Source organism: Thermobia domestica, chromosome 3 (genome assembly GCF_964235325.1).
Source record: "Thermobia domestica chromosome 3, izTheDome1.hap1.1, whole genome shotgun sequence".
Classification (NCBI taxonomy): Eukaryota; Metazoa; Arthropoda; class Insecta; order Zygentoma; family Lepismatidae; genus Thermobia; species Thermobia domestica.
In genome coordinates, this window is record NC_137456.1 from 270080862 (window position 1) to 270095457 (window position 14596).

The 14596-nt window shown below is 35.9% G+C and overlaps 1 protein-coding gene across 3 annotated transcripts in view; it reads right to left on the reverse strand.

The window, feature by feature from the left end:
* The window catches only part of LOC145681653 (uncharacterized), a 264695-nt gene extending 254795 nt beyond the window's left edge, over positions 1-9900 (reverse strand). Inside the window, exon 1 of one of the 3 annotated variants that reach the window (XM_081753274.1) lies at positions 9754-9900. Coding sequence is in view for 1 of the 3 variants with exons in the window: in XM_081753273.1 (XP_081609399.1) it covers positions 933-951 (19 nt within the window). In the remaining 2 variants the exon portion in view is untranslated. Of the gene's footprint in view, positions 1-932; positions 1037-9459; positions 9729-9753 lie in introns of those variants that run through there. The other 2 variants (XM_081753277.1, XM_081753273.1) reach the window with 2 other exon arrangements.
* Between the last annotated feature and the right edge of the window lie 4696 nt (positions 9901-14596).

The window sequence follows — 14596 nt, forward strand, 5'->3', positions numbered from 1 at the left end:
ACAAGTTTATCTAACTTCTTACTTTTGATGTGAGGTAATTCCACAAAACATGTTGGTCAAACAACTTGGTTTTAATCTCCTCCTCGGTGGCACTTAGAAAGTCCCAACGTGATATCACACCACAAGAAATGTTCAGTAGACGATGGAGTTCTACCAACACGTTAACTGCTCCAGTGGTAGTCAATGTAAATACCTTAGCTAGTTGCTTGTCATTGACCGTTACCTGACGAAAAGAGTTATTTCGTAATTTCTTAATATCTTTAAGTGGCCGGTATTATAAGTCCTTAATAGCATACGGACGATTTCAGCATTGCGCTATCAGCGTCTTTATTCCTGATTACAAGATATCGAACTACAGGTATCATGATATTATCCATTCCACAATATCTGAACTGAGAGTATGTCTAATTTTTGTTCAGTTTGGGCTTTTTGCAAGAGGGTTATCCCGGACACGAGTTTATATTTTTAGTATCTATAAATGGTTGGAATTAAATACATATTATTAAGAGAAAACCTGTGTGAACGCTGCAATTTTACATCTCACATCGGCCGCTTGCGATCGGAACTTGTATTCCCTCACCCTGTTTATTCCATAAGTACGCCCTCGTCATAGGATCAACGTAGATCCGACGCAGTCAAGGAGAATGGGACTACAAGAAAACCATTCACATTGATAGAAACACATTACACTGGAAAAAGAAGATTGGAACTAAAAGATACAGCCTGTTGAAAAACTACAAAAATAAGAAATCGCGCAATTTTTTATCTTTTGTGCTCTTAACATTTTTTACTTATGTTTTAAAAGTACTTTTCATATATTTTCAAAAACTTGAACACCCGATAACACAAATACTAAAATCACAAAACAGCTGGACAAGTTAGGTGCACGTCCGCCCCAGATGTAGTAAGACGTCCACGGACATTCCACTTACCAAGACTCCCACCAATCATTTAGGGTACCATTCCATCCTGTCCTACCGGTGTGGTAATGTGCTACACTCTTCCAACTTCATGACTTCTGGCCAACGTTCTTCCAAAACACTAGTTCAATTATCAGAAACAGTCCTGTCTGTGGAAAGTCTATAAACAAGAGCAAGAAGTAATACTCATGGCCCAGGTGCAACACAGTATCCTGCGATGAAAAGTACAATCCCAAACAATGATTAGCAGATTAAACCCAACCCCTAATGGAAACACAGAACTTCCTAGGGAGTTGCACATTCAAATTTGGGTCAAAATAGGTGAATAAAGCTCTGTATTCTAAGCTTCTGTTAGTAATTATTGTTGAATATACTGATTAATAAATTTCAAGATCAGTAAAATGAGCACAGGAATGTGATAGTGAGCCTTTGGACGTAAGAGCCTTTACTTTTGTGTACACAAAAGATTCAGCTTTAATTACATTTGTGTATACATATAGGAAATTATGGTTACCGCTGAGCTTGAAAATATTACTTGAAGTGTATAAAGACAGTGAAATGTCCTATCCAGTAATAGTCATGTGCTTTTCATTAAGAATACTAACTAATCACACTTGGCGATAGGAAATTATAAAGATAATAAGCTTTTAATGTTAAAGTGGCACTACACTGCATTTTCATATGATTATTCTAAGTCGTCACAGCGTGTCAGCTTATAGTAGCAGTGATTATTTCTGTTATGCTACTACCGCGCTCATTCTGGTTCCTGTTACAATTAATTGACTACAACGGATATACTCTATTGCAAGAAAACGGAAAGAAAATGATAATTAGGACCCAGATAACTAGAAAGAGATACTAAGAAAAAATCCGTGGTAAGCTCTGCATAGTTGATAAGGTAGGGGATAGGGATGGCTTCGACTGTTTCATTTAATCTCGTTCTCCACAATCCACAACAATACAAATCATATAAAGGAAACGAACCAAAGCAATTATTTCTAGTCATCATACAAATGATGGATTTACCTTGTTAGCTCGCAGCTAGAGCCATTGACCACTAATTATGAATAGTACGTATTTTTCACGGAATACTACAAAAAATATTAAACTCTAGATATATACTAAAAGGGCTTGTATTACATGGTGTTTGATTGATCTATGTAGCTCACAAAGGAATGTTGGAGCTGGAAAATAGGAACTAATCCGACAAGCACAAGATGCCATTCGAAATCATTGCCATTTGAGTAGATATACGCAAGTTGTTTTATGAGGAACTTTCCCGGATCTGTTACAATATTCAGTGTTTGTAGTTTATAGACTCAGCGAATATATTTTCTGTTTTATTTGAGATAATGTAGGCAATATTATTTTATTTTGTTTCAGTGTTCACTCATTATGGGGGAACAATTTTGTAAAATTTAAGGTAGAAATATGAATTTTAATTTCAAAACATGAACATACAAGAAATCAATATTGAAATCCTGTATTTGTAAGCAAATAATAATGTATTGTTAAACAATAAACGCACAATAACCAATGTTGTAAATTGGGCTCTATAATGAGCGAAATGTATGCAAAAAGTGTCCCACTTATTCCACTTACCGTTTTCAAGTAACACACTGGCAACGATGATACTACACGAAAAAATGTGTAAAGAAATGGCAAAACTCTGTGATGTGGTACCTAAATATCAGAGAAAATTCAAGCAGAAGTTTCAATTACCAGACATTGGAAAGCATAAAATAGCAATTCAAGCTATTTCTCACATGTATAATAAGGTAGAAATATGCAATAAAAAGTGTATATTATAAAAAGTGAAATAAAAAGTCAGTACTCTTCAACAAGTAATACTAAATAAGCAAACCATCATCAAGTAAAGTGCTATGTGAAGGCAGTGTACACAGTGATCGTGCAAAACTGTAGAAGCCGCGTCGCAAACCTGAGGCACATAAAAGGCATTTCTGTTTATGAGATATTATTTTTTTTACTATCTTCCTTTATGCGTACGTTTATTATCGCTGACACGCCTGTTTCATACGGACGCACCCCTCGTTACGCTACTACCCTCACTCTGTTCGACAGCATTCGTGCTTTTAAGGTTGCACCTAGTAAAGTTAGTTTGTGTTTTAAACCAATTCGTATTTGATGCTTTATTTTTTGCCATTCTGTAAACACGGTACATTTGTACTCAGTCTTCCTAAAGTAAATCTCCACGCATTAACAGAACACTTTCCTTTAAGAAAAATACTATCTAAAGCCGAAAGAATGCATTTCCAGCTAAGAGAAGTTCATATTTAATGAATATAAGTATACTCATAAAATGGTACAGGACGTCTATAGCTTATACAATAATTTGTATTGGAAATTAATAGATTTTATTACTAAAACTGGATTTGTGTTTAAGTTGGTTCGTGTTCTTGTACTATACTATTCAAAAATAACATCAACATTACTTTATAGATATCAAGACCAACAATATAATTATTACTAATTATTACCAAGGTTACTAGAATTGCCAACATACTTGTGTAACGGTAATACTTTACAACGGTGGTGTGGCTATTGTAGCATATGTGGAGGTTTCACTTCGTTGTGGTAAACGCATGAGCGGTACCTTATTATGAAAAAATGATAACATGACATGTTCGCAATCAACAATGTACAAAGTTACCCCCTCCCACAAAATAAGGAACCAAGAATAAAAATAACACAATTACATGGAATTTCCATAATACATACATACATACATACATAATTATACAACTAATACTACTACAAGTGATGAGAGAGAGAACAACCGGTTCTATCTCTCATATATATATATATATATATATATATATATATATATATATATATATATATATATATATATATATATATATATATATATATATATATATATAAACGATTTATTCCAGAAGTAAGCCATTCGACATATAGTGAAATGGGGTAGCCCGTAACACAATTTCACGCATGCAACGCCAACGACGAACTATTGACAAAGACACTGCAGCAGTGATTGTCTTGAGTAAATAGGAGTTTAGCAACCGTGGAAGGCACATCACTTCTCCCGCTAGTTGTGAAGTGCGCTTTGTGATACGATTTTTGCTTGCAAAAGGAACTTCAGCTGCTGATATCCATTGGGAATGTGTGCGTAGTGTGTGAACTTACTGTAATGAGTGCAGGAAAGGTTCACACATGGTGTCGCGAGTTTCAAAATGGTCACAGGAACGTGCACAATGAAGACCAGAGTGGCAGATCCAGCGTTCAGACGGATAACCTCGTCGGGCAAGTGAACCAAAAGCTGCGAAGTGATCGTCAATTGTCGATCAGTGCTCTGAGTCAGGATTTTCGTATCGTTGCACGAACCACCATCTGCAGGATTGTCGCAGAAACGCTTGGATACCACAAGTTGAGTACAAGGTTGAGCCAAAAATGCTAACGGACCAAGACAGAGAGCAACGAGTGTGCAGTGCAGGACAGTTTTTGGATCGATATCGAAAACAGGGAGATGATTTGTTTTTCCATATTGTCACGGGTGACGAGACGTGGATCTTGTACACCAACGGCGGATCCAAACAACAGTCTATGCAGTGGTGCCATTCAGGTTCCCCAGACCATAAAAGTTCAAGCAATAGCTTCTCTCCAGTCGCACTGTCGACAACTGTCTTTTGGGATGACAAGGGCGCCGTGTTGGTTGATTTCTTGGAACATGGGATAACAGTTACAGCTGGCGTGTACTGCAACACGCTCACCAAACTGCGACGTGCGATTCAAAATCCACGCCACAGGATACTGTCCGGAATCATCTTCGTTCACGATAACGCGCGCTCTCATACCACTGCTGTTTTCAAGAAGATGATCCAAGATTTTGGTTATGACCTGTTTGACCACCCCCATACAGTTCCAAGTTTGCCCCACGATTACTTCCTCTTCTGATATTTTAAACGGTGGCTTGGTGGACAATGGTTGGAAAATGACGAGGATCTTAAGACTGCCGTTGTTAACTAGTTCCAATCCTAGTCGGCAAACTTCTATTCAGAGTGTTTACGGAAGATTGTGCAGCGTTATGAAAAGTGTTTGAAACGGCATGGTGATTATGTGGAAAGGTAGGTCCGTAGGAACCTATTTTTGGCAATAAATCCCATTCCGCACAAGCGTCTGTCTTTTTTAAATCATGGTAAACCTTTGTAATGTGCCTTGTGTATAGAGGATGTCCTACTAGGAAAGGGCCATGTTCTGAGGAATGACAGTATGGGTCATAACGAGCAATCGGACAAGATATCGATGAAAAAACAATATTTACTACACATTGTTTCGACGACACACATCTCCGGAACCGATGAAGATATCGAAATCATACAATAAGAAGTAGGTAGCACACTTAATAGGTGTTATATACGTATCACATTCAGTGCACTCACAGGTCCCAGTTTTCCGGTCGAAATTCCGGAATTCGTATTCAAATTTCTGTCTGCCCATTGAGTTGAAATAACTCAAAGTTGCTTGTTTTCACAACAATGCAAGCAAGCGTGAAAATAAAGAAATGTTTTACAAAGTTGTTTGGCTTCTTTCTTTCACTCTTGGCTATGTCTCGCGCGTGTGTGTGTCTGTTTGTCTGGGTATAACAAACGGTTTTGCGAATTCGAAATGTTTTAAAACCCGGTTCTCGCGAACCGGTGCGAACCAGATGGAAAGCACCACTGACTTCTACTACTGCTAGTATATGTTGCTACTACTACTACTTATGTCGAGAATAGAGCCCAACCAATCCCTTCGGGGCTTCTAACCTGTTGCTACTACTATTACTTCTATTGAAACTACCACTACTACTGCTGTTACTACTACTACTGTTGCTACTAGAACAACTACTATTGCTACTACCACTACTGCTAATACTACTACTACCATTGCTACTACTACTACTGCTACTACTACTATTACTTATACTGTCGAGAACAGAACTCAACCAACCCCTGCGGGGCTTCTAACCCGTTCCTACTACTACCACTAACTACTACTATTGCTACTATTACTGCAACTATTACTACTATTACTACTACTTATACTTATGCCGAGAACAGAACTCAAGCCACCCCTGTGGGACCTGTTCCTTCTACTACTACCACTTATATTAAAACTTCCTTACCACAAGATTTGCACAATTTCCCTAGTGGAAGCACTCCATGATTTTGTAATATTATGAAAGTTCCACTTCTTTCTCTGTCAAGGGCCATTCCATCGTCACGGGCAGAACATTTACACTACATTTTTGATGCTTTAAAATTGTATATTTCTTAAAGTACAACATAAATTCTGCTAATTGTATGATGTATGAGCAGCACAGACTTAGGAGTATATGTAGCTTATGTTTTCAGTATTTTTTTCTTTTTAGAGTAGAAAATATTAATTAGTATACGTCTGTCACGGGCGGAGACAAAAGAGAGAAGTGACTTTCAACATACCAAGTGAATGTTACAAAACTCTATGAATTCTTAGCCCAAAATGTTTTTATTTAAACGGAAATGTATAAATGATGGACCTTTTTAACAAACTTCACATAAGAGTAATTTGTCAAATATTTATATTAATAAATAAACTAAAATTTACTGTGTCATGGGCAGTACACCGTGTGAATCAACACACAAATTCTTAATAAGAATGATTTCAAAATGAAATAAAATCGAAAAGAAGTCAATTTCTGCTGTTCTGTTATAGCACTGTAAAAAATATTTATATTTACTTTACTTGAAACTAGCTTTTATCACATAAAAATATGTCGTACACTTATTTCTCACTACCCACACTTTAGGAAATTGTTTTATTTGCCAATTTACACTCACGTGCAAAACACTGTCTAACAGTATATAAAATATGTGCTGGTAGCCAGTGCCCGTGCCGTGGAAAATCAGCGCCCGGGGCGAGAATATAAGACGCGTCGGGACGGCGCCCTCGTAAATACGATTGAGGTCGACGGACCAGCCGCAAGGCGTCACCATGGTTTTCGCGACGCGTAAGAAAATTTTCAAAAATAAACCCTTCTTTTCCTTTCTTTTGAGCACTTTTTAATACTTTTTCCTTCCATTTTAATATATATTTCATTTTTTCCTCCTGAATTTTGAGCTCCCTTACTTTGACGCCAGGGGCTGTCATCTCGCTCGCCCCTTCCCCCCACGGCACGGCACTGCTGGTATCACAGGTATTATTTGATCGAAATGCACGTAAGACACATATCAACAGTCTTGAAAATTTTACCGCAATCGCTTACGGTCTTCATACGAATTTCCTTGACTTCTTCGTCCTCTTCCACTGGGCTTTGTACGGTAGCTGCATGTCTATGTTTTCTTTTTCTGTCCATTAGAGAAAAATTCCATTAGCAAAAATGTTCCTTGTGTTATATCTTCAACAGCTGGTCTAACACAAGCCTTGTTAACATGCAAACATAAGTCGTCGCTCAGGACAGCTTCATGGCTTTCGGAATCATCATTTTCTCAATCAAAATAAAAGTCTGTTAGAAATTTAAAGATTTTACACGGATGAATCCCTGATTTAAAAGTTCGACGAACTACCAAATGTTCGCTGTCATATTGCCGGAAAAAAAACTGTTATGATTGGAGACATTCAATTCACAAGAGCATTTTCCCGTCTTTCATCAATTCTTTTTCTTTTTGTTTTTCATTTTCTGCTGATGATAGTAGTAAAGCAGATATATTTTGAAACTAAGAGCTAAAAGCTGCTGCTAAATCAGCAGTACATTCTACAATTACTTTCTTTTGTTTCACAAAGTTTCATACTGGCTATTTTGTAGGTACTCCAATCCCACCAACTTCTCCCTTGAAACGAACAAAATGGTGACGCTAATGATAATATTTATATGACACTTATTTTAAGTTAAAACATCATACTGACAGTAATAGATAATCCTCTATTTAAGTAAATAATGTTCATGCTTAAAAAACTTTATTTTAGTACACATGGAATCATTTTCTATCGTGAATAACCAATGTACCCAAACTTTCCCACCAAAAGCATGCACACTGTCACGGACAGGACAAGTTTTCAAATTGAAATAAATCGAAATATATTATTAGCATTAGTCCAATATTTGGTAAATGTGATGTACAAGTGTAAATTGTTACTTCTACTAAGTACGAACCACATTCTCAAATTTAGTAAATCAGTACAAAAAATTAGATTGTTTTCTGTCACGGGCAGGACACTCAAATTTACGTTTATATCTTTAATGATATTATAAACAGTTTTTAGCCTGTAAACACTTTTTCAACAGCAGCTTGTAGCAAAAAGAAGCAAATTGAATAGCTCGAAGTTACTTATGCCAAACATGCACAATATACCGTAAAATATTGCCGATAACAAAATTAAAAAAATTTTTCGCAGCCAGTACGGCAGAAGGGTTGTTAAAATTCAAAACTTAGACTTAAAATGTTACGTGAATTCTAAGTATAAATAAGTTTTTCTTTGTGAGAAAGTACTTTTCCTTCTATTTACTTCATATATACGTAAAAATGCATTGGTTTTGACAGTTTTCGAAAATTTGGGTTTCGCGTCGAATGGCCCTCAATTGTTATTTCAACAAGCCTATAGTCACTGATTTCGTACCCGTCACAAACAGAAATACTCATGAGAATCAACCTGCCATTTTCGAACTCACTTTACCACGCCTACTCGTCACAATAACTATTTTTGGAATGTTCTTTTCTACTTAACACACTTACGGGTTAAGTTCCAAAGTTGGTCGTCCGTTTCTAGCAAAATGTTGAAAATTTTCCGGCAAGAAATGAATAATTTGCTTGTTTTTGTGCTTTAATAACAGCGAAAGTTTTTATTATTTTCTTATACAAACGGTTCTAAACATGAAACTATTTGGCAAGCGGACGAGACTACTACGCACAAAGTTACTTCATGGTAGGATTATGGGAATGGAGGCTAGAAAGCATTTGCTTTGTAAACATGGCTGGTGATAATCAGACAAATCTATTAAAAGTAAGTAAAAGGTAGGGTTTAATAAATCTAAAAATAAATTTTACAAAATGAGGTACGCAAATAACTATAAAGAAACGTTCAGAAAGTTATACTTTTCAATGTAACAGTAACATAAAAACATGAAGGCAAGGATCTAGAACACAGGTCCCACTTCTCATTTAGGTCTAATAAAGCCAAAAAACAACGTGCACTGCGTAGCTCTATTCCGCCTTCACTCACTAACGCTCGCTCCGCAATACTATGTGTATTAAATATTAACCTTTGGCACAGAAAGGAACCAATTATTACGCTTTTAGCCATAACCTAAGCAGACGACCAACTTCGGAATAAATCCTTATAAACTGATAAGTTCAATCAGTGGCCACATATACATACAAGACAACTCCAAGTACTGAATGCAATTACAATTTTAAAATAACTTTAATGAAAAAATGATCTCATACTTCACAAAACGCACTACCATTTAATATTTAAAAATTCAACGAAAAGTAATCAATGGTTTATAATTATCGGCATGAAGCAACAAACTACTTACCAGTTGAAGTGTTCCATCACACTGGAGAAATACAACTTCCACAACATGCGCTCGCGCACAACCCCACTAGAATGTAGACAATCAACATGTCGTCCATCTGTCAAATTTATTTCGCAAGATTTTTAAATTAAATTTACTTATATATAATTTGCAATCTTGGTTACCAGCAATATTAAATTGACAACATATCTACATAAAAATAAAGCAAATAGTACACTCGGGAGGTACTACACGAGGCACGTATTATATAACCTCATTACCATTAAAAACCTGAATATCAGATTAGGCGATTACCTCTTCAAAATGAGAGTTCCTAAAACAAGTATCACCAAAAATTATAATTTAATTTAACATTAAGGTTAGTCCTTTCACATATGTAATTCTGAGAAAAGCAATTACAAAATGATACTTTTAGCCCCATGTCTCAAATCAAAAAGTACTTGTAACTACTGCGACAGACAAGCTGAAAGAATTTGCTTCTTCTTCTTCTCTCCTAACCTTTAAAAGTTTTCTATCTTCAGGTATAGAATTAAATTCTAACCGCCTAAATGACTGATTTTCTTTTAAAAGAATAATTCTAATTTTAAAAATCTGTAGTTTAAGGAGATATTGTTTGGGAGCAAGTATAACCTTGAATATATTTATCAATATGCTGAATTATTATTTTAATATGAACATAGTGAAAAGATTGAAATTCGCAAACCCATTTTTCGTACACCATTTATTCTACGCTAAATATGAAAGAAGGGCGCATGAAATAGTCGTTTTCACCTGCAGAGTATATCTGCAAAATGTAGCTGAGGTCTTTTTTAGATGAAGTTACATTTTTCACCTAGTCTAAGGAAGACAGTGGAGACGAGAAAGGTTATAAAGAGGTAGGACAGCGAATGTGATAGCCCCGTGAAAGCTTACAAAACTTTCACAAAGACAACTACAAAGACCATTTGGCGCGGACAGGTGGGAGATCAATCCACTGCAGTGGCATGAAGTTTAGCTAAACGAAGTATCCCATTATATCGAATTTAAAGACAATTCTCGTATATCTCTTTAGTGCTACATAATACGGTGTCAAAACTACATGTTAAGGTCGTAGGATGTTATAAATAGATAATCTGCCCATATGTATCTTCATCCTATTAAAACGATGAAGCCTAAAAACAACCGAGCATCGGCACGTCTGATTGGCTACTCTCGTTTCTGCCATCTTCTAATTGGCTACTTTCGTTTCCGCCGTGATTCTTGGCTCAAAACATTGAGATCCAATTGGGCGGAGTGGACAGAATAGGAGTGTCGAAACTGTGAGGCATGGCTTCAAGATTTTGTGGTAAGGGCAGATCCTCTATTTTATAAGATCCTTGTTAAGACCCGTATTTATGAATCTCACTAAGATCCTTCCCTACGTGTTACCCAACTAGGGGACACTCAGAGGTTTCCCCGGAAATGGTATTAGTAAACCACGCGCATCATTTCCCTTTTTTCAAGCACCTAGGTGATTGCCAAACTGAGTTGTGGCAACGCTGCTTTCACATATGTACTCGTAAAGTGGGAGGGTAACATGTAACATTAATTGAAAATGACCGATACTGGTGTCGAATTCATAGTTTCTGTGGTCCATAAGTTCATAAGTTAAAGTTTTGGTGCCCTTTATGTTAAAAATGAAACGTTTCTCCCCACGCCATGAACGGGTATTCTGCTAGTCTTTAATAATAACGAACGTATGTTTCATATATTAAATTCTTTAATATATTTCTGCCTGCTCAAATTTACGTATTTCAGTGGTGTGGACCTATGTGTGTATGTGTAAATAAGATCATCTCTCTGTTTGAGTTGTTCGAAAGATATACAAATAATAAAAAAAGATTTTAACAGAAATCAGAAAACTAAAATTAAAAACTGTTGCTCTAAGTACTTTTCCTGTTAGCAAAATACATCGTATATATGTATTATGCACATACGTTACGGCAAATAAGATTAACATCAGGTGAAGCAATTATTTTTAAATTATATTTTCCGGGTTTTGCCAATATTTCCTAACAAACTATTTAACGGAAAATTCACACAATACAAGGAAGATACGTATCTCCATGAAATATATATATATATATATGATTTAAGGATGAACTATAATCATTGTGATACCGTTATTTTAACACTTCCCTCCCATAAAGTGGGAACTTCACAAGTTTGCTTAAGATAATTTAAATACGTCTATATTAATTAATCTAACAAGGATTATATTTTACTATATTTTATAGCCATAACTCCATTCTATTACGGTGCTAACTTTAAATTTTCCTTACTCTAATACAAGAAACATAAGAACTCAATGATCATAACTGTAAACTAGTAAATATAAAATAGTTTTCATTTTAAAACCATAATGAAGTAAAATATTCGAAAATTTCAATTTTTCCCAGATTTTCCGTTCTTTCAAAGCTCGGGAAACAATGATAAAAATATGTTTTTTTTTTACCCAAAATTTCCGTTTTTTTCCAGGCCTTCACAACACTAGTTCCGACACCGAAACTAGTCTTGATCTTGTCTCGGTCTCGTCTCTAATTCGCGACCATCATATTATATTTTGCACTTCTAACATTGAATTCACATTCAGTGGCCGCGAAAACCTCTACCTACCCACTTTCAGTTCCATAGCTGAGTTAGCATTTTTCTGCCATCTTAGATCCTCCATTTTGAATTTTACACTTTTGGTATTCGATTCATACATAGAGACCTTAAATATCTCTATATATCCAATTTTAGATCCATAGCTTGTTTTGTAATTTGTATCCGGCATGTTGGATCCGCCATTTTATTTGTAAACATTTGATGTCAGGTTCGTATTCAGCTACCTTATAAAACTATATGATATATCACGTCACAAAACAATTACATCATAGCTCTCTATTTTGTCCACGTTTCCTAATGTTTCGTAGCGTGTCTTGTTCTGATCTTCAAAGAGCCACCACACCATTTTCAGGCCACATTCAAGCGAGATATATAACATGTAAGGTGTACTCGGCGTGACCTTTATAATAATATAATATAATACATGCCGATCCCCATATACTTCATGAAGTACTTCGATTCTTAGTTTTTCGTTGTCATTGGCAAGTAGAATAAATTGAACATATGTGTTGTGCTTGTTGCATAGAAGTTCTGTCAATTTCACACTGGATTAGTGTGAGGTGACAACTGTGTTTTGTAATGTCTCTATTTCCGGCTATCTACATCAGAGCTACTATCTCTTATTACAAATAAGCCGAAGTTAATAAGTAACTGTTTGATGAAGTGTAAATATACGTAAATCAAATTGGTATTTGTAATAATAATTAGTGCATGGTCTCCCGAATCAAATGGATTACATATTTCAGTTATTAGGGAAAACAAACTTGTCTTCCTGACAAACACAGATCTAAAACAGTTGTTGTCACATTAAACCAGGAATGCAAATAACCACTCGCCCACTCGCCCGGGGCTAGTGGGTCATTGTTGTGAGCGAGTATTTAATATCATACCGAAGGTGAGTAAATGATATCTATTGTGGGATGTGGGCTAGTAAGTTTTTACTTGATCAAGTAAAATTTTGTTGTTTATTTGCATCCCTGCATTAAATGATACTATTTTTTGCAAAAATTAATTATAATAATTGTTTAATAGATCTTTAATGATAAGAATTTAAAAACGTTTCGTCTAAAACATTTCTATCAAAAGATAGGTATACAGTAGCTTAGCCAGGATATTTATTTTCACTCTTAAAATTTTTCTTGCTCAGAAATGAGAAAAATGCATGTTCAAAAAAAATAATAATGTTTACTCATATTTGAGGAAAAATATATAATTATTTCCAAACGTGTTTTCATTTGTGAGCTCAAGGCAAATTTTCAAGTTCCCATTTATGAGATTTTCACACTTCTTAAAAATAGTGCGTGATTTGCAATATCACAGATGATTAAAAAAAATGGTAATATCTTATCGAAATAATATTACTATGTTTTACTAGGTAGTAATATTGCTAGGGCTTAATTACTATTCAGGAAACGAGATAAAGGATTTCAGCTGTAGCACAGTGCGAATGGATATGAGTACGCAGTAGGTGGCGTATGGATACATGTCATGTGACAGCGGCGAGGATCAGCATACATATCTACATTCGAACGTAAGTTTGGGTAAATTGTAAACATACTACCATAGACTAAAAGTCACTGTAGTACATTCGTTAGGGTGTAGAACGCTGACCCCCCTCATACAGGCTATAGCAGTCAGGTTGGCTCCTTTATGTATCAAAGCTCAATACTCAATTCACATAACAACGAGAGCAGCAATAACAAGTGAAGGCGGGTTAGAGACGCGTAGGGCACGTTGTTTTCTATATTACAATAGAAAGAGGAGACATGTCAATGTTTTACACCCTTCGCCATTTGTTAAAATGTGCAAAATAGCTTATGTATGGAAACAAAGAATAGATAAGTCATCTGTGTTGTTAGAAACAGCGTTACAAAACAACGTGCGATTTATTATTATAGAATTGTAATATAGAGGTAATTTGTACTGATCATCGAGCACAGACTGGCGCCACCTTTTTTTCACCACCAGTAATCGTATTAATGACACACGTTTTCAGGTTATTTGTGGCATAGTACTGTACGTATTTGCTCTTAATTTAACGTAGAGGCTGCAGTAGCTCAGTGGTAGAGCGTTCACTTCTGGTGCGATGAGGCCCTTGCTTTGATCTCAGGATTCTCAGCTCGCGGCAAGTGGGCTTTCTGGTGGATAAACACAGTGTGCATGGGTTTTCTCGGGGATCTCCCATTTCTTCCCACTTTCTTCATTCCACTATCTTTTTCATTCTCATCATCATCGTCTCCTTTAGCCCACCCAACACAACTGTGGGAAGTAAAACTCAAAGATTTCATTTATTTTTTAATCCAACGTCCAAGGATTGTGCTCCAAGGCTGAGAGAGACAGTGATAGAGATGGATAATAATGGTGTAATGAAAATGTGGACTACGTTTCTTGGCAGTTTTTGCATGGGTTTGTGACCTTGTTTACAATTTGAATTGAATTCTTAGCATTGGAGTTTCAGCACATTTATGAGGGGCGGAAACTGTCGCATGTCGCTGCCGTAATGAAGAAGGTG